General features: G+C 38.4%; 2 protein-coding genes across 3 annotated transcripts in view; both read left to right on the top strand.

The window, feature by feature from the left end:
* tprg1l (tumor protein p63 regulated 1-like) overlaps nt 1-26,668 on the top strand; it is a 63,048-nt gene that overhangs the window by 18,597 nt on the left and 17,783 nt on the right. The gene's annotated exons all lie outside the window — the stretch shown is intronic.
* tp73 (tumor protein p73) lies at nt 2,189-26,610 on the top strand. Of its 2 annotated transcripts, XM_072366204.1 has the most exons (14): nt 2,189-2,330; nt 2,961-3,053; nt 3,588-3,738; nt 8,577-8,825; nt 19,169-19,355; nt 19,532-19,647; nt 20,194-20,303; nt 20,585-20,727; nt 20,875-20,963; nt 21,184-21,311; nt 22,147-22,301; nt 22,453-22,585; nt 24,254-24,347; nt 24,694-26,610. In XM_072366204.1, the coding sequence occupies exons 1-14, from the start codon at nt 2,296-2,298 to the stop codon at nt 25,093-25,095; spliced, it is 2,085 nt and encodes a 694-aa protein (XP_072222305.1). In that variant the 5' UTR covers nt 2,189-2,295; the 3' UTR covers nt 25,096-26,610. The 2 variants fall into 2 exon arrangements, with proteins under 2 accessions (XP_072222305.1, XP_072222306.1); XM_072366205.1 differs by lacking the exons at nt 2,189-2,330; nt 2,961-3,053; nt 3,588-3,738 and adding an exon at nt 7,510-7,704.

Raw genomic sequence — 26,668 nt, forward strand, 5'->3', positions numbered from 1 at the left:
AAAAAGAAAACCGCTTCACCTCCTCCTCTGTTTCCTTCAGCAAACATCACACTTCTCTGAGGAGCATGCAAATCAGTTTTCCTCCTGTTTCCGGTTAATATTGCTTCTCCGAAAAGTCAATCATCTCCAGCCACTGTTATCAAACCTCATTCGCTCGATTTTTTTCTTTTAAAAAGTCCTTTTTTTCCCTTTTTCCCCATGTTCCTATTTTTTATGGAGGGTCACTTTCTTGGCATGTTCGATATACAGACAGGTGCTCGGCGCAACATTATTCCTGGGTGTTTGGACTGGAATGAGAATAACCTTCAGGTAGGCCTGTTTATGTGTAATGATCTATATATTTTGATAATAGTAATAGTAGTAATTCAGCTTTTGACAATAAAGGCTCAACGTGTTATCAGTCATTAACTTCCCTTAATTTCTGCTGTCAGCATTTACTTTAAAAACGTGAAACAAACAACAACAAAAAAAAACAAGAAATAGCCAACATTCTTAATACGAGATATGTTCAAGAAAACCAATCCAGTCTAAAGGGGGTGAGACTTCAGTTATTTAAATCATTTTATTTAAAAGAAAATTATCATTTTTTATTGTGCCTTGGGTTGATGATTTGATAAGGGTACGTTTTATTACTCCCAGACCTCAAATTAAAGAACCAGGCTATTTTTTTTTACATAAAACCGTGATGATATCACAAATTGTACCCATTTGTGCCAAGGACTGTATGCTATTCTTTTTCTAATCACGAAGTCTATGAGCACGGTTCTGTTTGAGAAAAAAAAAAACAAAAAACTGTTCACCATTTTAAAATACACATATCAGGGAGGTTTTTATTAAAACTAACATATTCGAAATGTTTATTTTTTTACATTATTTACACTATTACCTTTTATTGTCTTTGTTCCATACATTTGATCCATTGTGGAGATTTCAAGCAGCCCACGGATCTTGAGCCAGATCCGGAGGTTAGAGCAGCACCGTCAACATTTCCAATTCTCATATGAGATATTTCATTGGGGCCTGAGGAGGATTGGGTATAAAGGTTTCTTTTAAAATCAATTTCTTCTCATTTGGGACTGTGTTTCGTGCATAAAATGACCCATGGGAAGGCAGTATGCGTGTATGTGTGTTGTCATGGGTGCTGTAACCCTGGAGTGGAAACGCTAAATAGAGACAGGTGAGTACTGCGGAGACACAAAGTGAAATGTAAAAGGATGGTGTGGCATTTAAGCAAATAACCGGCAGAGGCCGTGTTTTCTAGAAACAACATGGGCGCGTTAGTTGCGTGAAATTCGATTAGTTTTTCGAAATACTATTCCAAGCCAGTTGACGTTTGTTTAAATTTTTCAACTCTCGGCATTTGCTCGAATTCAAATAACTAATTTTACTAACAAACATATCCATCGAAAACCTGTCTGTCTGTTTTCATCATGGTATTTAACGCTGTATGATTTCATGACTTATTACAAAGTCACGTGGACATGTCCTCGAGAGCCTAAAAGTGGCCTGTCGATATAATCTATTTCTACAAAAGAAAACCAACCGTTTGGAAATAATCATTGTATACCAGTAACATTTAAACCTGCCGATAATACGAGTTCTGAGGCCAATCCGTTTCCATTTAGCTCCTCCTGCGCCCCCTACTCCTCTTGCGCCAACCTGAGAGCTGATCTGGGATCTGAGCTGGTTTCTGCGGCGGCAGATACTTGGAGAACAGCGGGAACAGCGGGCTGCTGCAAACAATTTGGGATTTTTACTGCATATGTGCGTGCTGCCGGGCACTTTGATGTGGTTGTCCAACCTTATTTCATGACATACATACATATTGAATAATGTGGCATGAAATAAACGTTTGCTTAGCAAAATGAATAGTAAAAGTGCACTGTTTAAAGGACAGAAGGAAACAGCCCTTGTTCAGCAGTCATGACATCACCTTAGATGTTTACAAGGGTGCATATCTTCAATCGATTAGTACAGACCAAAGTGAAAAGACTGCTGCTGTGTAGAGATAAGCTTACACTAGCCAGATGGAATTGACCAATGCGTTTCGCAAATTCGTCGAATTTGTATAATAATTAAGGTTTTTTGCACTTATTTATTTGTTGCGGCATGCATCTTTCAAGCGATACACCTTTGCCACAGTTTTTCTTGCGCAGTCCTGCAGAGAGGGGTTACTAAGGAGATGTGACGCTTTGCTGAGGTGCACAGCTGTGAATATGGGCTACTAAACCTTTTCGCCAATAAATATTCCCGACAGAATGTGTGCAATCATCAGCAGTTCAAACTGGAGCCAAAATGGAACCCCAGACGTCCCTTTGCCAGCTTTCGCGGTAGGCCTAATGTCTGTTTGAGTCTCTGTTTAAGTATGTTACAGACACGGGTCTAGCTCAAAATATTTTTTCAAGTCAGTCTCCCCCTAATGATTGCTAAAATGCTCACGCATAAAGACAGAAGTAAGAAAGGTAAGGAAGATGGTTCATTCTAAATCTCATCTACTCCGGGCCGCCGACAACACCAAATATTTCTATTTGTTTTAGTGCTGCAATGGCTGCTGGGCAGTTAGCACATCTTAGATTGTAAAGGAGAAGTTATTCTGAAAGAGGGAAGGGTTTCGTGATGATCAGACTTTGAGGAGCTTCCCCTCGGAATGAGATGGCAATGATTGAGGCAGGTCCGGGCATGCTCGGGCCCCCTGGTACCTTGTGCCACCTCGCTGAGACATGAGTGTGATCACACCTGGATGAATGTGTGCGTGAGTGTGTGTTTTGGACTTCTTCTTCCCATTTAAAATGACCTCGAAGGTGCAGTTTGTTTGGACTTTTGAACATCAAATGATTATTTTCCATTTTCCATCATTTCATTCGTAATCAATTTGTGCGTTTTAAATAATGTTCAATTGAAATATTTAAGCTTTAGTAAATTGAAAAGGCAATCTCTGTGCATGCTTGTGTGTTCTGCAGAGTGATCTGCCCCTCAGACTACCCATCCTCTAAGATGTCCCAGTCCACTGTTGCTGAAGAAGGAGGGACCTTTGAGCACCTGTGGAGCTCCCTGTGAGTGTCAACAACACCTGCTGATTAATTTACTCTCCATCCTGTTTAGCAGATTGCTTCATAATTTTATGAAAAATATGAATCATGTCAGACATTAAATGTAAAACACATATCAATTTGTCATCACCTAATGACTATTTAAAAAGCAAATTGGGATTATTTTTAAACTAAAACAGATCTAGAGAGAGCAAAAAAAAAAAAACAAATGTATGTTTATCCTGCTTCTCATATTAATTCCTTCTTGATGCATGTATGTGATTGATTACGGGCTTTCTTTTAGTTCTTTTTTAGTGGTGATAAAAAAAGGTTTCTCCTTTTGAATAAAGTTCATCTTCCTCTCATAAAACTGTCCTAAAATATCATTCCTATTATTATCATAACTATGCTGATGACAATAGTCTTTTCTTCCTGTTGCAGAAATCTTTGTCGATGCACATTAGTCCCTCTGCTAAATGACATAAAAGCTATGCGTCGGCTACGATTTTTCAGCGTTGTCTTTGTTCAGCTTGTATTCCTGATACTTTGTGGTCACAGGGAGCCTGACAGCACCTATTTTGAGCTCCCCCCAAACAGCCAGCCAGGTGAGCACCCGATGCCCTCGACCAGCACCCCGGGGAATCACCGCAACTCTGCAGCAGTCTCTATGGATGTCTACCACATGAGAGACATGAACGACAATGTAATGGTAGGAACGTGAGCTCATGTTACACACTGTGGTCATTTTTTTCCTCTTTACTTGAGAAGCTGTAAGTTATTGTTTTTTTTTTATCTGAAAGCTTTTTCTTCTCTGTGTCAGAACTTATAGTTGCTTTGTAAGCCTCTATTCTTTTCCCCCTTTTTGTTGTTGTATAATTTCTTTGCTTTTTCCCTTCGGCGCTGATGAGATTCCTCCTATATCATTTCCCTCTCCTCTGCAGCTTTTTCCCTCTCTGTCTCTCTGCTGAGTGGCCTGTTGGGACATTGGGATGGTTTGTGTGTGTATATGTGTGTGTTGGGGGTGAGCTCATGAAATCCCAAGCCAGGACCCCTTGCTGCTCCAATTTAGAGCCATCTGTAGGTTAGAGTGTGCCTGTGTGTGTGTGTGCATTAACAAGCATGCACATATGTTTGCAGGTGAACACACAGATTGCACCTGCCAAACTTCACATTCACAGAGACAGAAATTTTTTTTTGTGAATAAAGGAGGTGCATTGATTTGCATGGCTCATCTTGTACACTTGGTGCATCCATCCTTGCCTCTAAGATATGATTTTAGAAGTCTCTAGCAACCAAACCTGTTTCCTTCCCTTTCTAATCTCAAATATTGGTCAAATCTAATCTGTAATGGGCAAGCCTGGGCCTGCCCAACTGGTTAATGAATAGTCATGACAGAAAAAGAAAGGGGCGGAGCCAATATTTGTTGTTAGATGCAGGGCAAGTACAGAAGGCCCAGTCAAAGAAGGGAAACAAGTGGAGACCAGAGGCAAGGCATTTCCATCTCTCCATCATGTCCTGCTCCACAGAAGAGTCACCTGGCCATGCAAAATCCTCCTGTTTCAGTTACACTTGACAAGTCCTAAGAGAACCGAGGCACAGAAGCATCGTAGAAAAACATCTCATTTTTCAGGAGCCTTAAGATGCTGTGCGATATGGTAAGTCGACACAAGTTGTTTGTAGTCTGACAAAGTTATGACAAATTTAAGTTTGCACCTTGTATTTTGCTGTTCTTCTAATGGAGTAGTTTGCATCATTTGGTTGCAACATGGACAAACAGCTCTGGGTTGGCTTCCTCTTATCATATCATTGAAAATCTAAAAGATCAAAAAATGAAATGAAAAAATGAATGTTCGAATGACTCAGAGTGCTGCATGCATTTGCAACCATTGCTTCTTCAATGGAACTTGTAAAAAGAAGCATTGATTCATATTGTTGTATAATGGGGCTGGTCTCTATCCACGTTGCTTTAACAAGTTGAATTTTTTAAATATAAATTTGGATGTTAAAGCAGAAGCAGGCCCATTTTAACCCTACGTTAACCTTATACATTTTTTTTCAGATGTAAAATCAGTGAGTTTGTAAGACTTGAATGTGATTTCACCTTTTCACCAATGTATTCTACAGATGAGTGATAAAGTGAATGGTATATATTTTTCTTGTACTTTGCTATTTATCACCAATAGGGGGCAACCTTCCTGCACACAACTCCATATTTATCTCGCCTCACCCTCACCTGTCTTTAGCATAGTTGACATCCTTTAGATGTGTATAACCATCCCATATATTTAAGCAACCCTACTGAATTTTGATCTGCATGCTTCCTTTTTTTTAACCAAAGCCACATGACGAATGGGAGTTTTTTGTTGTGAATTGTTTTAAAAGTGGTCGTGATGTTTGACATCACTTCGAGTTGAATTATAATAAGTGGTTCTGAAAACAGGCCATTAGAAGGGCGATGCTCCCTTCATCCTCAGCCTATCATGTTTCACTCATCTTGACAAGGGAAGGTTTCTGCAGCAGGCTTATCTACTGCTCTTAAGCTTGGCTTTGACTGGCAGCAACTAGGATGACTGCCCATAGGGGACATGAGATGATGCTCGGGTGGGAAACATGTACACACACATGCAGACACACATTTGCTCACTCTGAGGCAGGGAAGGTTTTAGCTCTGTTTCAACTTGTTGTGGATTGAGTTCAGGTATTAAGACCAAGCACACCTGTGAGTGCATGAGTGTGTGACAATGTGAGCGTGTGAAGTGTTTTCTGTTGTTGACACACACACCTGGGCTTCTTTTGTGCCTATAAAGCCCCTTTGAAAATACCTGTTAGAGGAAGACTTCAAAGGTTGTAAACAGTGAGATGTTAGAGGGACATCAAATTTTCGAACATCAGCACATATCAGCTGAGATACTGATTGGTGTGAGCACATTTTTATCTCAGCTGTGGCTGAGCATTCCTTTTTGCTACAGTTTCACATGAGACTCGATAAGTCTGAAATGCACAATTTAGGGGGAATTGTTGCCTGGATGTCTCAAAAGCAAACAATTGATAATCCGTTAGTATGAACTGTTCTGAATGTGCAGCACTATCTGACGTGCCGTGCTGCACATAACCAAGTTAGAGTCAATCTATGGATCCAAACATTATTCAAACCTGCATAGCTTGCAAATAGTCTTCAACATGGACCTTTGCTTTAAACTGCTGAACATAGTCTGGAAACAGAGGTTTCACATATCAGTTTCTGGCATAATTCATTTTTGTTTTTTGTAGTTTTCAGCATCTGAGAATTTGACAATTAGCTGAGATGAGGCGTTGCTGTATACTGCCAGAGAATCAAAGTCAAAATTTTAAGCTGCCAGACTCAGGTCATGACATCATTTCCAGGTTCAAAGGAAAAATTACCTCAGGGAACATTGTAGGGAATACAATACAATTGATACTGTTGAATTGTGTTCAAATCAACAGATTGATATCAATACTAATATCAGTTTGTTAGAATGATTTTGATAAATTTGTGTGTGTGTGTGTGTGTGTGAGTGTTATCGCATTTGGTAAAATAGTCACGAATCAACTCATGTTGCATCAGACACCACAAAGTCCTCATTTGCTTTCATCAGTTCAATCAGTTTTCTGGGTTTTAGCAATATATTGGATCACTGGAAAATGTACTGAACCCTTTTTTTTTCTAAGCCAGAAGAGCGTGGTGTGTCTCCCACTTCATCGTGTCATGATATTTTGTGAGGAACACTGAACACTACCTTTGAACTAACTAACACTAACTTGGCACATGGTACAAGTAAATCAAGATAATACTTAACTACAGTATTTGAATAAGTGCACTTAGGTATTTTCCATCCCTGAGATTAATTTTACTTTATTGCTCTCCGACAAAGTATGAGCAGATCAGAATATTGAAAAACTTGAAAAACCTTGTGTGCATCGAAACGTCAATCATTTTTATGTTCACTTTTATTGCTGTTTGTTTTTAGGGGTATTTCCTTTTTAACTAAACACAGATTTAAGAAAATACAACTCTTCAGATCAGGCCTAAAATATGCAGATAGTTTCCAATCTAATAAAAGATATTTCAGTATAACTGACACTAATTTATACTCTAAGGCTTACAAAGTTTTCAAGAGTCTCTTTTTCTAAAAACATTGAGCTATCCACTGCTTATTTAATGTATTGATATACAACAGAGCATGGTGGGGGATCTGACCTTTGAACTCTTTTTCTTTCATGTGTTTTGCTTCTTGCCTTTCTTCTTCTCTTTCTCTATCTTGCTCTGTCTGTCAGACCAGACAGTGTTTACTTAGTGTAGGCCTTCACAAGGTGTTTTGGAGCATGTGTGTACATGTGCCCCGGCATTGCCGTCTATGTCCAGGCATGCCATAATTAGAATGCCGTACCATTTTTTGGGTTCCCATCCCTCTTTCCTTCTCTGCTTCTCTTCTCTCATCTCACTCTATCGTTTCTCTCTCTCCCCACCAGTCCTCACCTTTTTCCCTGTCCTGGCAGCACGTGTGTCTGTGTGTGTAGTACTGTATGTCTACTGATGCACACCTTGCTTGAACTCCGTGGTTAGGCTATGCTTTCTTGTGTTTGGACATTTGACTGACTGAAGGTTTGACAAATGAGGCTGATGCACTAGAGGATGTACTACGTGAAGAAGAAGGTAAAGACTTTTTTGGTTGCTTGCTGGGTTATTGTACGGTTTGTAACATAATGGCTGATGCTTGAAACTGCCAGCTGTGTCAAATTCTTGACTCATGCACAATAGCTGCTGCAGAGGTTAATTTTGAAATGCATTTTTACAATAACAATCTAGATGGGTTTTTTTGTCTCCTTTTTCTTAGCTGAAATAGAATCAGCTTTTGTAATATTTTTAGGATATTGGATTCAGTGTTGTTCGAGAAAAAATGACTAATGTTCATGAGAGAAGGTGGACTTCGGCCTTTTGTGTTATCTGATTTTTCTGTTTTGTTTACAAAATGCAACAGGAAATCAAAAAATTAGCTTTTCTTCTACAGTTGCTTTGAATTTGTCTGGAACTGTCTATGGGCCTTGCAGAAAGCATGAACATTGAACAAGTGTGTCAGTCCTCAGTGCATCAAGTCTTCAATCCTCACAAACTGACCAGAGAAGAAAAATGGGGAATGGCAGGTGATTAGGCAGAGCACATATTATCTCCATGTTTTACAAGCTGCCTCATATAGCCCCAAGGAAACTACTGGGGGTACCCCGCTACAGCTGCAATTCACTTACACTCATTCATTCACACACTAACACACACTTTGTGTGAATATTGTGTTGATTGTCTTTCTCATGTGTAAATGATGAAAAAGTGCCTTGCATTCGTCATGGACACCTTGCTGGAAAATTACACATGCATCATCACACACATAGAACACACAAGTCTCCATTCCCATTGTAATCCGACCTTCCTTAAGCCTCCAAGCCCCTGTCTCGCTACCTGTGTCCTCCCTCTGTCTTTCTACTCCCTCCCTCTTTGCCTGCTTCATTTTCTTCCACTTCATTTCTCCCCAGTCCCAGTACAACTTGCTGAGCAGCAGCATGGAGAGCCTGGGGAGCCGTGCGACGTCTGCCAGCCCCTACAGCTCCGAGAACGCCTCTTCATCAGCCGTGCCCACCCCTTCACCCTACTCCCAGCCCAACTCCACCTTTGAGGGACTGTCGCCTGCCCCAGCAATCCCCTCCAATACCGACTACCCCGGGCCACACAACTTCCAGGTGTCCTTCCAGCAGTCCAGCACTGCCAAGTCTGCCACATGGACCGTGAGTACGCACACTTTTGTGGCCTTGATGAACAGCAACTGTGTCTGTACATGCAAGTAGGCTCCCTCTTTCTGTCTCTCTGTCTAGCTTGCACCAACAAAAAATTTCACACAAAAACTCCCATTCTCACACACTTATTCAAGCCAGCACATGTGCAGGCGTGCTGTGTGCAGGCGAAAGTAGAGTATGATTCAGTGAATGATCTTATCCTCTACTTACCTCTTTTAAATCTGTGTAATGAATGCAACAGAGAAAGTCTGGGACAACTTTTTGGAAAATTTGTCTTGTGTATGTCTGTCTTCCTGGAATTTCAAATATTCTGTTGATGAAATGAAATTAAGTTTGACTGAAAAGTTAACAAAGATTAATACAGGCCTTATCATCTTTAGAAGAACAAGATTCAATATGAATTTTAGAAATCAATGTTTTAGAAATCATCTTGATTAATGAACACAGAGTGTAATGTAAGTCTAGGAACTGTAGCATTATATCTTACATTTCTTTATCAATGCAAGAATACATTATAATGATAACATAATGTAAAACTAATACTACCAACATAGAGCAGTCTATTATAAAATGTGATACTGTTGTTGTCTGAAATGACTATTATTATATTTTTCATATACCTATTGAAAAGGTACAATATCATACATATTCATGGAAAAAATATGATATAGTATCGTAAATTAAATGTATTCATTTATGTCCACAGAAACAATTTCTGCAGTTTCTTTGTCTTATTGAACAAAGTATAACATATAATAGAATAACAGTTTCAAAGCATTTTGTCAAATAGTCACATTTTCACTGTTACTTCACTTATAATAAGCCATAAAATCTGCCTTTGGAGTTTGGAGGGCATGAGTGATGGGGCAACACAACCATCTGTCAAGTTTGACATTTGAGATAGCATTCTGTCCTGACCACTGGCGTCCTCAACTTACTTTACATCAAAAGCTTTTACCCACTTTTTAATTGCTGTTTTACACAGAGCAAACTACTTGGTTAAGGTTGGAGATTAAAACCCAGATGGTTAAGATTTGGTATTTAAAATGACATGGTTATCAGGGTTAGGTATTGCATTGTACTTGGTTAAAGTAAGAAACATGACATGTTCAAAGTTAAGAAAACATCATGCCTTGCATTACAACTTACCCTATGATAATTTATTGCACCAAAATATCCTTTTCCTGGATTACTAGCTGTTGTGTCCAGCCCCTTCGGCTAAAATCACAGTTTGTGACACACGGAGCAAATGTCCTATTCAAATACAGTACTTTGAAAATCTAAATTGTAAATATCATACATGCAGTGGATTGAAAAAAAACAAACTGCAGCTGGAAAGGTAGCATGACTCAGAAGAACCTGACATATGGACATATACATGGGAAGCGTAAACAACTATCGTGTGAGGTGATGGTGGTGAGAGACAGGTGAAATGGGAGCTGTGTAATTTGTCATGACCCGATGAGAAGTCTCCTGCTGGAAAGGTGTCACCTCCGACTGTCACACAGTTGACCTCTCTGAAACAAGAGAAACAAGAGACAAACTGCCCTTCCTTTACTCTGCGTGTGTGTGTGTGTGTGTTAATATGTCTGTGTGCGTTGAGGCCTGAGAGTGTGTCTGTGTGTAAGATTGAGGTCCTCGCAGGCTGTGTTTGCTTGAAGTAACCATGCGTGGTGGGCTCCTTTACTTAGTCCTCAGTGATGTAAAAAGATACCCCTCTGGACATTAGAGTGGTGGTCTTTGACCTGTTGCTTTTCTTTCCCTGTCCTCCTGGTCTTAGCACACACTCATGGCTGTCACCTCTGGCGCCTAAAGTTTCTCCACATCCCCATTATTTCACCTAAAATATGTCTATCATTTCCTTTGTCTTCCTCACATCTTCTTAGATCATCCTCACAGCTGCACTTCAACAGCAGAATTAAAAGAAAGCACGGTCAGAAACATTTGTGAATGAAGTCTCACTGCAATGAACCAAGTGGCGATTTCTCCGCTGAAGTCGTTTAAATGGCAGCAGAAAAAAAGCTTTTCTCATCAACTGTTTAAAATTTAGCTAATACTTCACAGAAGAGAAGAGATACAGGCCCAAGTAGGAACTGGACAATGAATGTGCCCTTCTTCTATTGAACCACACTGGATTATTTTTAAACTAAGGAACAGCACAGCAATATACTGCTTATATTGCAAAGTAAAGCCACCTCAGTTGTCATTGTAGCTGAACCTTGTAGAAATTAAGCCATAAGTGTTGTTCCTCATGTTACATTAGTTTAAACATCCGCTGTTGTTATATCAAAGACTCATACTGGCAGAAGACAAAGCCATATTTTTGCATTGTCCTAACATCTTCAATGAATTATTAAATGTTTTGCAATCAAGTCTTCTTTAGTTGACATTTTCTCTGCTAATCACTATGGCGTAATCTGAGCAAAACATAAAGATAAAAACAATTTTATATAATGTTATGAGCAATACATTGATGTAATGTTTACCAACTTTTAACATTTTAGTTGGTTAAAAAGATGAAGAAAAGAATCTTTGATCATGAGAACATACGTTACCCAATTTTCAACTAGAAAGGAGTGCTCTTCTCTCCTGAAATATGGCATAGACCTGTTTTTACTTGCCTGGTTTAATATGAAAATGACTACCTTGCCATGCCAATTTAACCTTCCTTATTTGCTACATTCTTCCTGATGTCCCATAATTCCACAAATTGGAATGCTCCCCACTGAGTCATGAATAAAATGTTTCAAATAAAAATTAGCCTGATAATACAATTCACAATTCATCTTAATGAAAGAAACCCTGCCAACAGATATCTTTGTACAAGAAAACTAACTCTTCTAAATGGCTTTGGATTGTGTCAGTTTTATTTAAAACAAAAAAATCAATATTTCATAATTAGAGAGGATAAAATTGATATTTTACCTGCATGACTAACAGTTTTGTGTTACCGCTTTAAGAGAAGTAACAAAGGAGTGTTTAACTGGCACACAACTTAAGATATTGATAATGATGCAGCAGAAAAGGATTGTGAGGAAAGCTGTGATTATTTGGATATAGTCATTAAACAGAGGGTGTTTGAAAGAGGGAGAAACAAGGTGAAAAGTTGATGTTCTACGGAGTTCACTGTAATGCTTTCTTTCATCTAGCAAAGTGAATAGAAAGTGTAAATAAACGCTGAGCATGTTACTTTCAAAGTCAGTGGCAAAATACTTCATAGAAGCTCTAATCGGGCTGATGAGTGGATTTAGAGGTTTATGAAAATATACATTATGGTTAATGAATGAATATGTTTCTGTTAATGAAAGGGGTGGGGGGTGATCCAGAATTGGGACTTTGCATGATGATTTGTGTGTGTCTGTGTGAGAAATGGTGCATGCTCATAAGGGTATGTGTATTTATGCTAAATTCAGGTAAAGGCCCAGTTTTAAGCTTCCTTGAAAAAAAGACTGCAAGGTGGATGAGACTGAGTCACCTTGTCTGAATGTAGTTCACAGTCTCTGGGTTTTTATGCTGATTTCTAGTAGCCTCAGGCAGTGGGGAATGCCAAATACCATACGGACATATTGACTATAATCAGCCTCCTAATTTCCCACCATTGTGTTTCCCACTAAGAGCTGGTGTTATGCATTGCTTTGGAAGATTACACAGATAGCTAGCTATTGCTTAATGCAATAGGTAGTGAAATAAATCCCCTTTTCTCAAGTTTCAGCAGCAGGGCTGATCAAAGGTTAGGTTTGTGGCTGTGACCATGTCAGTCTGCATGTGATTCATCATTCAAAATGAGAACAGAAGACACAATCCTTTTACTCATCTATCATAATGTTTCAACATAAAGTAAGTCCACCCAAGCCCATTTTAAGATAGTCTGGTAATCCCTCCTTGTCTCGTCAAGACACCATGCATTAGTGATAATAGTTCTGAAACTCAGCCTCTCTCTTGCCCCTTAAAAAATGATGTCTTGGCTTAGATGCAGACAAGCGTCACCTGGGCTGGAAATGAGATCTACAGTAACACCTCAGCACTGTCAAATAATAAGACCTCGTTTCTATACACTCCGTCTCAGTGTGTGTGAGTGTGTGTGCTCTTTTCGCGTCGAGAGTGGGAGGGGGTGTGATGCGCTGGGGATGCAGGCTCCAGCATGCACTGCACAGCGGCTTGTAAGAAGCTGCTCTTCCCAGCTATTAGCGTCTCCCCGTTAGAACACAGGTCCCAACATGTCCCACACAATGCATCCTTCCCTTCCTTTCCCAATGCATCATCCACAGCCACATCACCAATGGTCTCCCTGTCAAAGACGGAATCTGGGAAAACTCAAAAGATGAGAGAGTTTTCACACATATTGGATTTTTCAAATGTGTTTTATCGATGAGAAAGCACAAGAAAAACATAAGAATTTATAAAGTACTATTAGACCAAAGCTTTAACTTATTTAATCCCTGCTCAACAATGTCCAATTTCAACGGAAGTCCAACAATAATCTGAGGTGCAGTCCGTCCAGATACCATTTCAAACATTAACTTTTATTTCGCAGTGTGTGATATAACACTCAATATAGTACAGTGTATTTTATGATGTCTCATAGAATGACCTTTTACAATCTCCATTAATTTCATACCTTAAGGTGCTCACAACCCTCTATGTCATCACATAATCATTGTGAAGTGAATGGAGGTTCTGTGAGAGAAAATGTTTGACAAAAATCTCAAGTTTAAACATTTATCATTAATATATAGAATAAATAGTCCTTGTGGGATATTCTTTAGTTTTCTGTACTGGTTTGAATCCATTATAATTATAGAGTGTGTAGAAGGCAAGCTTATGGATAAGTACAGCTTTCACACTGTATGTCAGCTCTTTGTATGTATGAATGTGCGTAAACATATTTGATATTTGCTAACTGAATTTGCAGCAGACAAGCCTCTGCTTGTGTTTATGGATGATGGTCTCGCAATTATCACCTTGTCTGCAGGGGCCTGTCCCAACCTGCCTCTACTGGTCCTGCATCCAGAGGCATGGATAGATGCATCTAACAGTGGCACTGTTTCTAAAAGTGACCACATATCTATTCAAATCATTATACAGTGCTTTAGTGAAATTTAGATCATATAAGTAACATCATTGTGAAATTTAGACCATATGCAAACCTTTTGGATAAGTTTCTGGATGTGCACAGTCGTGTATTTCATTACTCAGTTTGCACTGCAGTTACTGCAGTAGAACAAAGAAGTCAAGCATGTACTATATGTTAAGAATAAAGTCCCAAGTAAAGTAGAATTGAATATCTGTGATGAAACTGTCTCGTCACAGAAAAATGTGTTGGAAGATTACACAGATAGCCCAATCCACCAGTAATGTGTGATAGGTAAGTTTGCCACATGTTCCAAATCCAGCACTTCCCACCAACATTTTGAGATTGAAGTATACTTTTACACTGTTGTTTAGCATTGGGCAGCAATAACATCACATGACAGAAACTGCAACCAATGATAAAATGTGTATGCCGTCATGATAATGTGCTCCTTTCTAACCTTGTGCTTTTAACATCTACCCCTAACCATGTACATTAGTTCTGATCCCAACCATGTGATTTTAACTCCTAACTTTAAACATTCCTGGACAAGAGTGCAGCAGAAACATAAAAAGGCTGTATAAAACATTGTGCAGGACAAGTTTCAAGCTAGCCATCTCTTGCATGAGAGTCAGCGGAATAACACAATCTTCCTCTTCTGTCCTACAAACGAAGAATTTGACATTGTAAAATGTGTACACTGTTATGTAGAAAGAGTTTGCAAGCAAATGATGTTATATACATCGTCATGTAAGCTGAAGCTGCAATGTTTTGTGTCCTCTATGAGCACTATGAGACTATTTGTTCCTTCAATCCACCAAGCAGAAATCTAATGCTCTGGGGTGATATGTAGCCCCTCCAATATCTGCTGTGCCCTGTTTCAACTTTTCAGTGAAACAATCCAATTTTTTATCTCACTATTCCTCTCCAATTTAAATAGGGTGGTCAAGTTATGAAGGATAAACGGTTAGCTAACTACTTGACAGATGCAAGGCTAGGTAGCATGGTTGACAAGTTTGCAGTTAATGTGTTGAAGTTGCCCGATTCATAACATTAAAGTGTTAGGGGCAGAGTCGACTTACGCCCACCTTAAATGCTCGCTACACCAGTCAGGGCCAGCCCTAACAATCCTGAACAGAAATACAATGAAAAACTGTTTAACAGCCAAACAGTGCAGTTCAACATAGTTCTCAGTCTCTTAACTTGTTTTAAACACCACTTTCTAACATGTAGAATATGTTTCCATGCAAACCTCTGAATTTGCTTTGCTCAGACTTTGAAGAGCGTTAGCACATCACTGCCTGCTTTAGACTGTTGATAATGGGTGGCAGTCAATGAAGCTCAGCCGTGTCGAGGAAAGTGTATCCTTTGCAAACTCACTTATGCTTTCAGCAAGAACACGTCACAGTTTGAATTCACCTAAACTGTCAACAAATTTCACTGAATTATTGAGTAGAAAGTTAGGGGGTCGGCCAAGGTTTGCTGCCAGGAGGTTGTAGGTAATTGCTTTTTCGATAATCAGTTTCCTTTGGCCGGTCACTTTAAAGATTTTTCCAACTCGTAGCTTTGTTTTCACGCCAGCCTTCTCTCTGTTCTGAAACATAGCCCAACTCATTATTCACTCAGAATGTCTTGTCTGTACAAGAAGATACACATCAGATACTACAGATCTTTTATCAATGGTTCCCCTCTGACCGCAACACACAGAGCTGAGCCCATAGTTTGTAAGTGCATTTATGTGCATTCTGCAGGTGAAAAACATGAGGTGTAATAACGTTTCAGAATGTTTGTTTTTTTCTTAAATGTGTTATCCTCAGTACCGGGACAATGGATTGTAAAACTGTAGAGGAAAAGAACTTTCAAGTAATTTAAAACAACAAAGTGATGCTGCTCCATGTCAGTTTTAAGCGCCTTTTTTACACAATATATGAATACAATAACATAAATATATAAAATTAAGAAGCAGCTTAAGACAGTTAAATGATTTGACCATTGATAAATGTTATTGACCTGCAGAAAAAGCAGTTTTTGTATTTTTTGAAAATTACATTATGAATGAACTCTTCTTGTTGCCCTTGCAGGTTCTATATTATCATTCAAGTCAAGTAAAGCACAATATAGAGTATAACACAGTTAGTGGACTGTTTTGTCTCAATTAATCCACAACCATAACTGAATATTAGTAACTCCAGTGATGCTTCTTATAGCAGCATTATACAAGATTTTCTATATTTCTCTTGTCAAACGATAAAGGAAATCATGCTCATGATTTGACCATGTTGTGACCATGTCAGGAAGCAAATCAGTGGATTAGTTCTCATATTGCTGCAAAATGAGAAGCCCACAGATCAGTAAATAAGACATCTATCTGGCTGCTTTCAGGAAATAATTTATTCATGGTATGGACAGGCTGTTTAGACTTGTTAGTGAAAGTGCAGTGGGAACAGGTAACGGTGTGCGCAAGTATTTCCACTACCCTAAAGCGAAATGTTTATGACTAAGTGGGAGTTTGCTCCATGTGTCTGTGTGTGTGTGTGGTTGTTGGAGTCTTAGTAATTGTTTCAAAACAAGTAATCCTCTCAGTTTTTATAGGACTGACTCTTTCCCAGTCATCATTGGTCCAGAAGCAAATCAGTGTCTGAATTGTTAATGGAAAATTTAAAAGAAACTATGACACAATCCACAAAGATTAGTGAGTATTCTAAACTTATAATTATTCCAGTGCATATTTTTTCAGTTCCAAACCAACACTTAAATGATTATTGGTCCTAGGTGATATGTACCAACAGTTGGGGTGTTCCCTGAGGAGATTACCAGCTTCAGCTGCTTTACTTCAGGTGAAATAGGCTAAAAACACATTTCCACCGTTACTGAAAAGTCCAAAATTATAAAATGCTGTTTGAACTTATGCAACACTTTTGAAATAACTAAACAATTCAGGTGTTAACATTAAACATAAAATCATTTTGCTCTGAATAGTAAAGAATGTTTTAAAAAAAATGCATGTAGAAAAAAAAGGCACAGATTGGATTGCTGCACCATCATGTGTCCATGACACACTTTGGAACTGAGTCACAACAAAGTGAAGAAGAAGAGGTGCTTTCCTGGGCTGCTATTAGGGTTGAGATATTTGGAGCTTTGTAGGCTGAAGATGAACTGAAGATCAACTCTGAAACCTGCTTCCAATTTCTGGGAGACATAGTCTCTTCAAACAGTTCGACATGTTGAAGTCTGCAGCATTCAAAAAGATCGTGAACTTAATGTAGGAAAATATTCCGCCACATTTATCAGGTAATCCACTGCCTGGGCAGCAAAAGGGCTAAACGATGACAAGATAATGACGTGACCCCTTTTTTGCTAAAATCCCGTTTTGAAGCTGCGGGCCCCTCTGAAATGTGGTTTACAGTGAAGGAAGATTCCATACCACTTTCCACAGAATTTAGGACGGTGTGGCGGAAACTCAGAGCTGATTGTGAAAAGTTCAAGAAACCAACAAAGATGAAGAAGGCGGCATGTGGCAGTTCAAAATCAAAAAAATATTACAAAATAATCTTGCATGGTGGAGGGTGCATTTGAATAAAAAAGAAGAAACTGAAGAGACATCTTCAAGCTTAATAAAGATATGTGTGATGCACCGTTAAGGAGGTACAGCAGAAATGTTGGTCAGAGGCCTCGCAATGGACTGACTTTAAAAAGAAAGTTTAAAACTGAAACAGCAGAGGCCGTTACATGCAGACCTTTAGACTTCGATTTGAGTCTAAAGGCTCAGACACTCTTCATTTTTAATATTTCAACTAAAATAATCGATTTAGTTAAACCCTTTATGAACTTCTTTCAAAATCTACACCAAAAGTTTGATAAAAAACTGATAAAAAAATTAAAAAACTCACCATGAGTAGCAGGCTAGTATTTGTGTTGTAAAATTACGCTTACATGTAGAAATGGGGAATACGGCCCTCCAAAAAGAGAATCATTGATAACAGCGGAAAATGATCATTGCAGATGTGGTTAACAATTATGGTCAACACCAGTAGAACTCAGCTGCATAAAAACTATCTGAATTCGCACCTTCACCTTGACCCTATTAAAACTTTAAATGAAAATGATGAAAATACCCACAGATTTAAAAAGGAGTTGGATATCTCTCCCTCTTTTTCTCAACATTTTCTGTTCCCACTATCTATGAATTAGAAACAAGCCTAAATTCCCATATCAGATATTTATTTTTTATACCTGCTAAGCTGCAGATCCTGCGCTGCATGTACTGTATTTCTGCCATAGAGTGTGCTGTTGCATTTTTGGTCTGGCCCATCCTAGCAAGTCTACACAGGACAGGACTCTTGGTTTTTTCCTGGAAGGTCACAGATTGTGTTGGGACATGTTAAGGCTGCTCCATTCCTCACAATTTCTTTTGATGCATCTTATTCTAGCATTTATATCCACACACACACACACACACATCTGCAAGCATGTGCATGTGTAAATGCTTGTAAACTGAGAGTATTGCTGAAGGCTCGCTCTTAAGATAGATCGCCAGACTGTCATTTAATCTTATAGTTACTGACTGAGTGATTTTTAAGTATCATAAGATAACTTTTTCATTTTAGTACACTCCAAAGTTCTAATTTGTCTCAACTCATATTTTTTAATAATAGTCGTCTTCTTTTTTACAGCTGGAATAAACAAAAGAGTAAAATAATCAATAGTCTTTTTCAACTTCCACTCTATCTCTACCATCTGCAGGATCTAACTTTACAACCCACAAATTCACTCTGCTAGATAATAAGAATTTAATCATTCTAATAACACGGTAATTACCTTTACATCTCAAACCAAAACATATATTTGTCTGTTTTACTGTCCCGTTTATTTTCTTTCCTACATAAATAGTCGCCACCTACTCTTTTATAATAACGATACAGCAATTTTCAAAAACAAATGTTACAAAGTGCTTCAAAGTGCTCACCCACCTCGACATTAAGTTCACTAAAAGTGTCATTTTTGCTTGCAATGCTGATATTTTGAATTATGGTGAGAAATTATGGGGGAAAATAACAATTCCAGACCCAATTCCAGAAAGTGAAAAATCCTTCGTTTTACCACAACAGATCAGTTAACCTGTTTTGAGAATGTCTGGTGCAGAGCACACTTTCATTTCTGGCCTCTCAGCTTTGCCTTTGACTCACAAATTTGCCATTTCCAGTTGCCATTTATGTTCTTTATGACTTATTTGAAAGGCCTTGTGTGGCTCCATTTTTTCCAGTACTCTCCCTTGCTGAAGAAGCTCTACTGTCAGATTGCCAAAACCTGCCCAATCCAGATCAAGCAGGCCTCATCTCCTCCACATGGCAGCATCATCAGAGCCATGCCAGTCTACAAAAAGGCTGAGCATGTCACAGAAGTGGTCAAGCGATGCCCCAATCATGAACTAGGACGAGATTTCAATGACGGTAGGGTCCAACAAGACAACATTTAATTCTCTTACCCCAAATTGAAGTATAACAGGTACCAATAAATTTGTCTCACCATTAGCAATATGATTTTTATTTTTGGGTGAATTTGATAAACAAGCCTGTGTTTGACTTGAATTAACCAACTCAACTGTTTTTCCTCATTCTCTCCTTAGGTCAAACAGCACCTGCCAGTCACCTTATCCGAGTGGAGGGGAACAACTTGTGTCAGTATGTGGATGATCCTGTCACAGGCAGGCAGAGTGTCTTTGTGCCCTATGAATCTCCACAGGTTGGTGGTTCATCATCTCTGTGTATTTGAGCTGAATGAAGCATTGGGACTGAATCAGTGACTTCAAATGATCTGTGCTATTTAGGATTTTCACTAAAGGCGTAGATGCACGATTAATTCTATTATCAGAACTGTAATATAATATACAGACAAACTTTAGGTTTGATCAGTGTGAGAAGTGGATTGCGCAAATGTTTGTCAGCATCTGTGTGACACCCTCAAAATTCTGAACATTCTACTTGTCAAGTTCATCTCAAAGAAACAGTCAGTTTCAGTAAAGTAGCTCAAAGTAGACACATCTTTAAGTAAAGCTACCAGGCATGTTCAGACAAGTGCAAGGATCTTCATGTCTGTGATTGCACCTGAGGAGGGTAATGAAAGGCATAATTGACTCTTCTCACATCAAAGTGGATCGTAACACTTCCCTCTGGTGGTGAATTGGTGTTCTGAAAGAAATTGCTAGAGCAGTGAACATGCTGAAGTTCTTTGATGAGCATTGGAGACACGAAACCAAAAAAGCATATTTGGCTTCTTTGTGTGTTTCAGGTTGGGACTGAGTTTACGACCATCCTTTACAATTTTATGTGCAACAGCAGCTGTGTGGGTGGCATGAACAGAAGACCCATTGTCATCATCATCACTTTGGAAACCAGAGAGTAAGTCAAAACCTCAGACACACTCCATTCAAACAAAAAGTTGTTTTTTTTTTACTTTAAAAACTCTTTCTCACACTGCAAATAGACATCAGTACATAATACAAAACAAAGTTATTTTTCACATTCAGTGGGAAGTGTAGGTTTAAATATCCTACAACCATAATGTAACACAGACCATAACAGAAGAAAGGGAATGTTAGATGTTAGAGACCACTTTGTTTCTTCAAAGTGTCGCGGACAGGTGTTGTATGATACATTTCCATTCCGAATCATCTCTACAGTGGCCAAGTGTTGGGTAGAAGATCATTTGAAGGCCGGATCTGTGCATGTCCAGGCCGAGACCGCAAAGCTGATGAGGACCACTTCAGAGAACAGCAGGCCCTGAATGAGAGTGTGGCCAAAAATGGTAGTGCCAACAAGCGCAGTGAGTTGAATGAAACCAATGAATGCGCACACATTGCTAACACAAGCAAAGAGTTATAGATCCAGTGACATTTTAAATGGTGGATAGCTGTTGGGCTGGTGTGTTTTTAAACCTGCTTGATAATAATTCTGTTTCTGTTGTCTGCAGACTTTAAACAGAGTCCACCAAATATTCCCAGTCCAAATATTAACATAAGAAAGAGGCGGCATGGAGAAGAGGAGATTTACTATATTCCTGTAAGAATTCCTTTAACACACTTGTCACGTTACATAAAATATTAAAATTAAATGAGGATTTAGCTGATATATGTGATGTTACCCCCTGTAAAGTGTCAAATTCAGTCAAGTAGCAGTATTGATGTCGTCTAAAGGAGAAGCAAATACTATTTTTTTCCAAACACAGGAAACAAAGGGTCTAACCAGCTTCGATTACTTTATGTGTTGTGTTTGTGTACAGGTTCGTGGTCGGGAGAACTTTGATCTGCTGATGAAGATTAAAGACAGTTTAGAGCTGGTGGAACTGGTGCCACAGCCACTGGTAGAGTCCTACAGACAACAAACACAGCAGCAGCTGCTGCAGAGGCCGTGAGTTACACACACAAATATATACACACACAGGCACAAAAATAGAAATTCACATAAATTTCAACTGAAAAAATAGATTAATAATTGACAGCGAAGACACGATAAAACTTAAAGTAGCTAATTTTCCTTCCCCATTAATCACACCTGCAACTAGAACTCAATTTCCCCTCAAAAAACACAATTTATATTAGGATGCTGTGTAAGAGAGATAAGATAAGTACTTTATTTATCTTACTAAGATAGTAAGATAAATTATAAACATTCCAAACAGATACAAGAGTAATAGAGTAAAGAATAGCACACAGTACTGAAAAATATTTTAAAAAATTAATTATTCTTGTTGTTATCTTAAAAAAAACTTCATTTTTTTCATTCAAAATGAGTATATATGTTTAAATAAAACCAATACAAATTCCCAGTTTCAGCATTTTATGGGCTGCATGGTGTTGCAAAATCACGCATCTTAAGTTAACGGGTGATCAGATGAATCTAAGTTAACCCTCTGATGGACTGGAAACCATGGATGAAGCAGGGATTGAGAAAAGATGGAGGGAAATTTTATACGTTCTTTTTGCTATTTTCAATTAGATAAAGTGTAAAAATGATTTTAAAGGATCACAGCGTTCTGTTTTTATTTATATTTTGCACTGAATCTTAACTATTCTGGGAAAGTGGACTGTACATCGTTTAGGTTTCTTACTTTTTCTAAAGTGCACAGAAAAGCAGTCTCAAAAACCTTGATTCTTAAAGTCATCAAACTGTAGTGTCTTTTGAACTCAGTAACGTTTAGATTCTTTCCTATAACCTCTATACTGCCTTTTTTCCTTTTCAATAGGAACCATATAGCATCCCCCTCCTCTTACTCGCCACTGTCCAACATGAACAAGATGCATTCGCATGGAGGCCTCAATAAGCCACCCTCAGTCAACCAGATGATGGGGCAGCAGCCCCAGCAACACCCGAATGCTAACCCCTCCTTAGCTCATATGGGTGAGTGTCTACAGTATGTGTGATGCAAATCAAATTTTGATTCACTAATAAAGCCTATGTTTCAAACTATTATAAATAAGAAATTATTGTACAGGTTCTTGTTCTAGCTTGATGTTCATTATTCGATTTGTTTGCCCTCCTTTTCTCATAGGTCCAAACATGCTCAACAGCAACCACTTGCAGGCCAACGGTGACATGAATGGTGGCCACAGCAGTCAGAATATAGTGTCTGCTTCCCACTGCAGCCCACCCCCTCCGTATAACCCTGACCCCAGCCTTGTCAGGTACCTCACCCTGCAGTGACACTCCTTCTTTATTCTCCTGTAAAAGGCCAGCAGATAATCAGTGCACTTGTTGGGTTAGATACGAATTGGTGGCTTGTTGATGCCAAAAGAGCTTCCATGTTTGGCCATGTGCAAGTTCCATTTTTGACGCTAAATATGTCTAAATTGAGCTGTGTTATACAGGCAGTTTGATGTGATTATGGCTGCTTTGTAAAGGCTTGCAGTTATATTTCAAATCTCTTTGCATCCTTAGCTGTTGCTATAATGAAGGTCTGCAGGGGAAGTTGCAGCATGGCAATATTGTATAAACAAAAGTGAACAAGGAAAAAAAAAGTAGTGGTATAGTTTTAGGACTAAGTTTAGTCAAAATTATATAAAGTAAAAGTGATAAATGTGTTTGGTTAGTTTGTTCTCATAATTTGGCAACTATATAAAAACTGTAATCTTTAATTACCTTATGTTGGCCAACAAAGACTCATATAACATAACTGGTGTTATTGCGAAAGCAATCCACGAGAGTTCCATCAAAAGTGTCCAAATCAGACGTGTTGATGCTAATGTTTTATATGAAGGGATGTGCATAAGACTGACTTAACATTGTTGTACATATGCCACCTACTGTGAGGGTGACAGAAGACTATGAGTGCTTTCCATTCATATCGATAGGTGTCATTCATTCACTTCTATTGCAAAGTTGGCGTTGTATGATGTATTCATTATAATAACTTGACATTAGCCAAACACAGTCATAAATATTTATAATCCTTCATTCATGTTTATGACAGACTTTGTGTCAGTCTGAGTATGTGCAGCCTTTCAAAACAAGTATGGCGTGTCAGCTCCCATAAAAAAAACAAAAAACACCACCACGTGCTTTTGCTTTGATAAACATGCTGCTGAACAGATGTAGACCTCCATTATGTCTGCAGGCATGAGTGTCATCAGCCCGAAAACAACCCAAACTGTATGTCATATACTTAGATCTAAAATCCTTCACACTGTCACTGTGTATACAGCCACCCTTTGCAATGCACTACAGCATTTTTAAAGAAATGTTTAAGTTCAATTTAATTTAAAGCTGCTTTCTTATTTTCTTTTTTTTATCTATATATATTTGAAGATAATGTGTCAATGCAGTCTCTGGACTTGCCAATGTAAATTTGACATTTTTTGATACAGCAGACTTTGTTAATCCTTTCTGTTTTCTAGAATGTTATGTTCATTGAACAGCCACATTGTACAGTTACGCTCTTTTTACGATTTGTATGTTTCCAAAACTTTAACATTTCATGTATTTATAATAAAGGTTTTTTTTACCAAAACAAGAATGGCCCCATGAATCATTAATATAAATGCATGTTTATGGTTATGCTTCTGCTGCATATGTCAAGATTTCTGTCTGAACACTTGATGTAAGAGGTGTGCACTAAATCTGTCGCTCAGTTTTTAGATACATTTGTTATAGTTTGAAAATAAAGTGAGATATGACATAAGGAAATAGTGGGCTTCAGGAAATCAGATACTGACAATACTATCAAGTTTACATATTATTTATTTGGCTCAAAATGTTATCGCTTTTTATCGGTGTTCATGACCATGTTTTTATTTTGGTCCTATTTTCAGCTTTGTAGCTGTGGTCTAAGCAGCCCTGCTTTTCTCCCCATACAGTTTTCTCACCAGTCTGGGCTGTCAGAACTTCATCGAATACTTCACCTCACAAGGTGTCCAGTCTGTCTACCATCTGCAAACTCTCTCCATGGAGGTAACCACTCTGTTGTTGCACTTAAAAGCTCAGCCCAGAAATAATCACTGTACTAACAAACTTTATCTATTGAGCTTCATGTAAAAAAAAAAAAAAAAGCTGTGAAAAAGAAAAGCAAACATTTGAGAACATAAAAGGGATCTACAGAAAAATTAAAACATTTAGAAGTAAATATATTTCTTGAACAGTCTTATTTCTGATCACAAGCCATGATGTAGAATAGTGTCTTGAAAATGAGATGGTTTGTATCTAAACACAAGAGGTTGCTGTTGCTCCCTTTTTTTTGTTTTATCCTTGTTTTCTATTACATTCTTACACTCCTTCAATGTCTGTGTGCCTTTACAAGGATTTAGGAGCACTGAAGATACCAGAGCAGTCCCGCATTGCCATCTGGCGTGGTCTGCAGGACATGAAACAAGGTGCTCCCCTACAGCTTCCCACCCCTCCTCATCACCATGACTATCATGGCCAGCAGCTGCTTCGTTCCAGCAGCAACATGGCAGCCACAGCAATGGCAGCTATTGGTGCTGCAGGTGGGGAACTGCAACGCCAGCGCGTTATGGAGGCTGTGCATTTTCGAGTTCGCCACACCATCACCATCCCCAACAGGTCTGGCGTTGTCGGGCCGTCAGGAATGGCAGCAGCTGCTGATGAGTGGGCTGACTTTGGTTTCGACATGCCTGACTGCAAAGTGTCCCGTAGCAAGCACTCAATCAAGGAGGAATTCATGGAGAGTGATGTTCACTGAGAGCGAAGAATACTCTGACTGTTTTATTTAAGTCAACATCATCCTATTACCCAGTGGAGAGGCGTTCAGTCTAGTCTTAGGTGTCACCGTCATATTTTCTCCAAGGAATCGACTTTCATCTTAAATGTCGGATATTTTCTGTGTGGAAAGCCACTTTCCTGTGCAGTTTGAATTTTGTGCTTCCACAGTAATTCCACTTACAGTATAGAGCATAAGACACAATGCAAAAATTATGTCTCAAGTCAGTTTAGCAAATACCCCACTGATGGTAGCATCGTCAAGGCAAAGCTTATCACGTGTGAACTGGACAATACTTTTTGTAACTCTGATCAGTGCAGATAGATTATGTCTGGGTTCATTGTGCAATAATATGTTTTTTAACAGCATTCATTTACATGGTTATGTTCACAATGTGTATGGCGTAAAGGTAGACATGTCACTGCAATCACCTTGCTAGTATCAGTTCTGTGTTTCCTTTGAAAAAATGTTCCCAGCTGACTTATTTATTTTTCCTTCAGTTTTCGTCACTTGTACAAATGTATATACTGTATCTTGTAAATGTTTTGGACTAGATGTGGTTGAAAATGAGTACTTAGGTCCTAAATACTTTCCTGTTTGAAACAAATGTATAGAATTGAATAGTAAATCAAACTCATAGCTACAAGAACACAGTCACACGTATTTGTAATAGTTATGATCATGTGAAGACCTCTAGTTCATAATGTTGTTTTTTATCATTTCATTGTTAAAATTTGTTTGATAGCCTCAGCAATGAGTGTGCATGTTGACACATGTTATCAAAATTTGGATATAGCTTCCACTTTTTTCAGAAGTTGTAGAAAATATGGTGTTAAGTAATGTACAGAAACACACCGACAAACAGACACACTGAAAAACAAAATATCATAATCAGTATTATATTGTAATTGCAAGGATTTGATTAGATTTTTGAAAAAATAGATTAAAGTCATCCCCGTTTATCAAGACACTGGGAAAGACACGTTTTGTTCTTCACTGTATATTTTGAAAAACCCTTGCAGGGCAAGGTCTTCATGTATTAATTGTAGCTAATTGTTTATCCTATCTTTCATGGCACTTGTTGCAGATATTTAATAATAACATTCCAGTTTTATTTAGATTGCCAACCAGCAAGATTAAACGTTTAGTCACAGTGTCAAATTTGTTTGTAGAGCTTGATTTTACCTGATTTGCAGTCATTTTTAAGGTTATCTCTTATAAAGAAAACCTTGACTGTCATCCATTAACCACCAACTTGGCAGAGAACAAGCACTTTAATGCTTTAAAGGTTAACTAAATTAGAATTATCAGTATTATGCATTTCCAAGATGTAAATAGAAACGTGTTTTGTTTTAATATTCTTGGTAAGTTCTTTTTTGTTTGTTTTGTTAAGAGATGTATGCTATGTAGTTGCGTATTGTTGTTCATCAGTGTAATTTGTTTCCGAGGTTGTTGAGTACATTGTTTCAAATTTTGCTTTCCTATCTTTATCAGATAATAAAAAGAGTTTAAACTTATGGTCTAAGATTTTATTTGAAATGTCCAAAGTAAACAA

This window comes from Leuresthes tenuis, unplaced genomic scaffold (genome assembly GCF_036924035.1).
Source record: "Leuresthes tenuis unplaced genomic scaffold, fLeuTen1.0.hap1 SCAF_16, whole genome shotgun sequence".
Lineage (NCBI taxonomy): Eukaryota > Metazoa > Chordata > Actinopteri > Atheriniformes > Atherinopsidae > Leuresthes > Leuresthes tenuis.

Coding starts and splice junctions, on each gene's coding strand:
- tp73 (XM_072366204.1), top strand. CDS start 2,296: ATGGAACCCCAGACGTCCCTTTGCCAGCTTTCGCG. Junction 20,728..20,874: donor TGGTAGTGCCAACAAGCGCA/GTGAGTTGAATG, acceptor TGTTGTCTGCAG/ACTTTAAACAGAGTCCACCA. Junction 24,348..24,693: donor TGCAAACTCTCTCCATGGAG/GTAACCACTCTG, acceptor TGCCTTTACAAG/GATTTAGGAGCACTGAAGAT.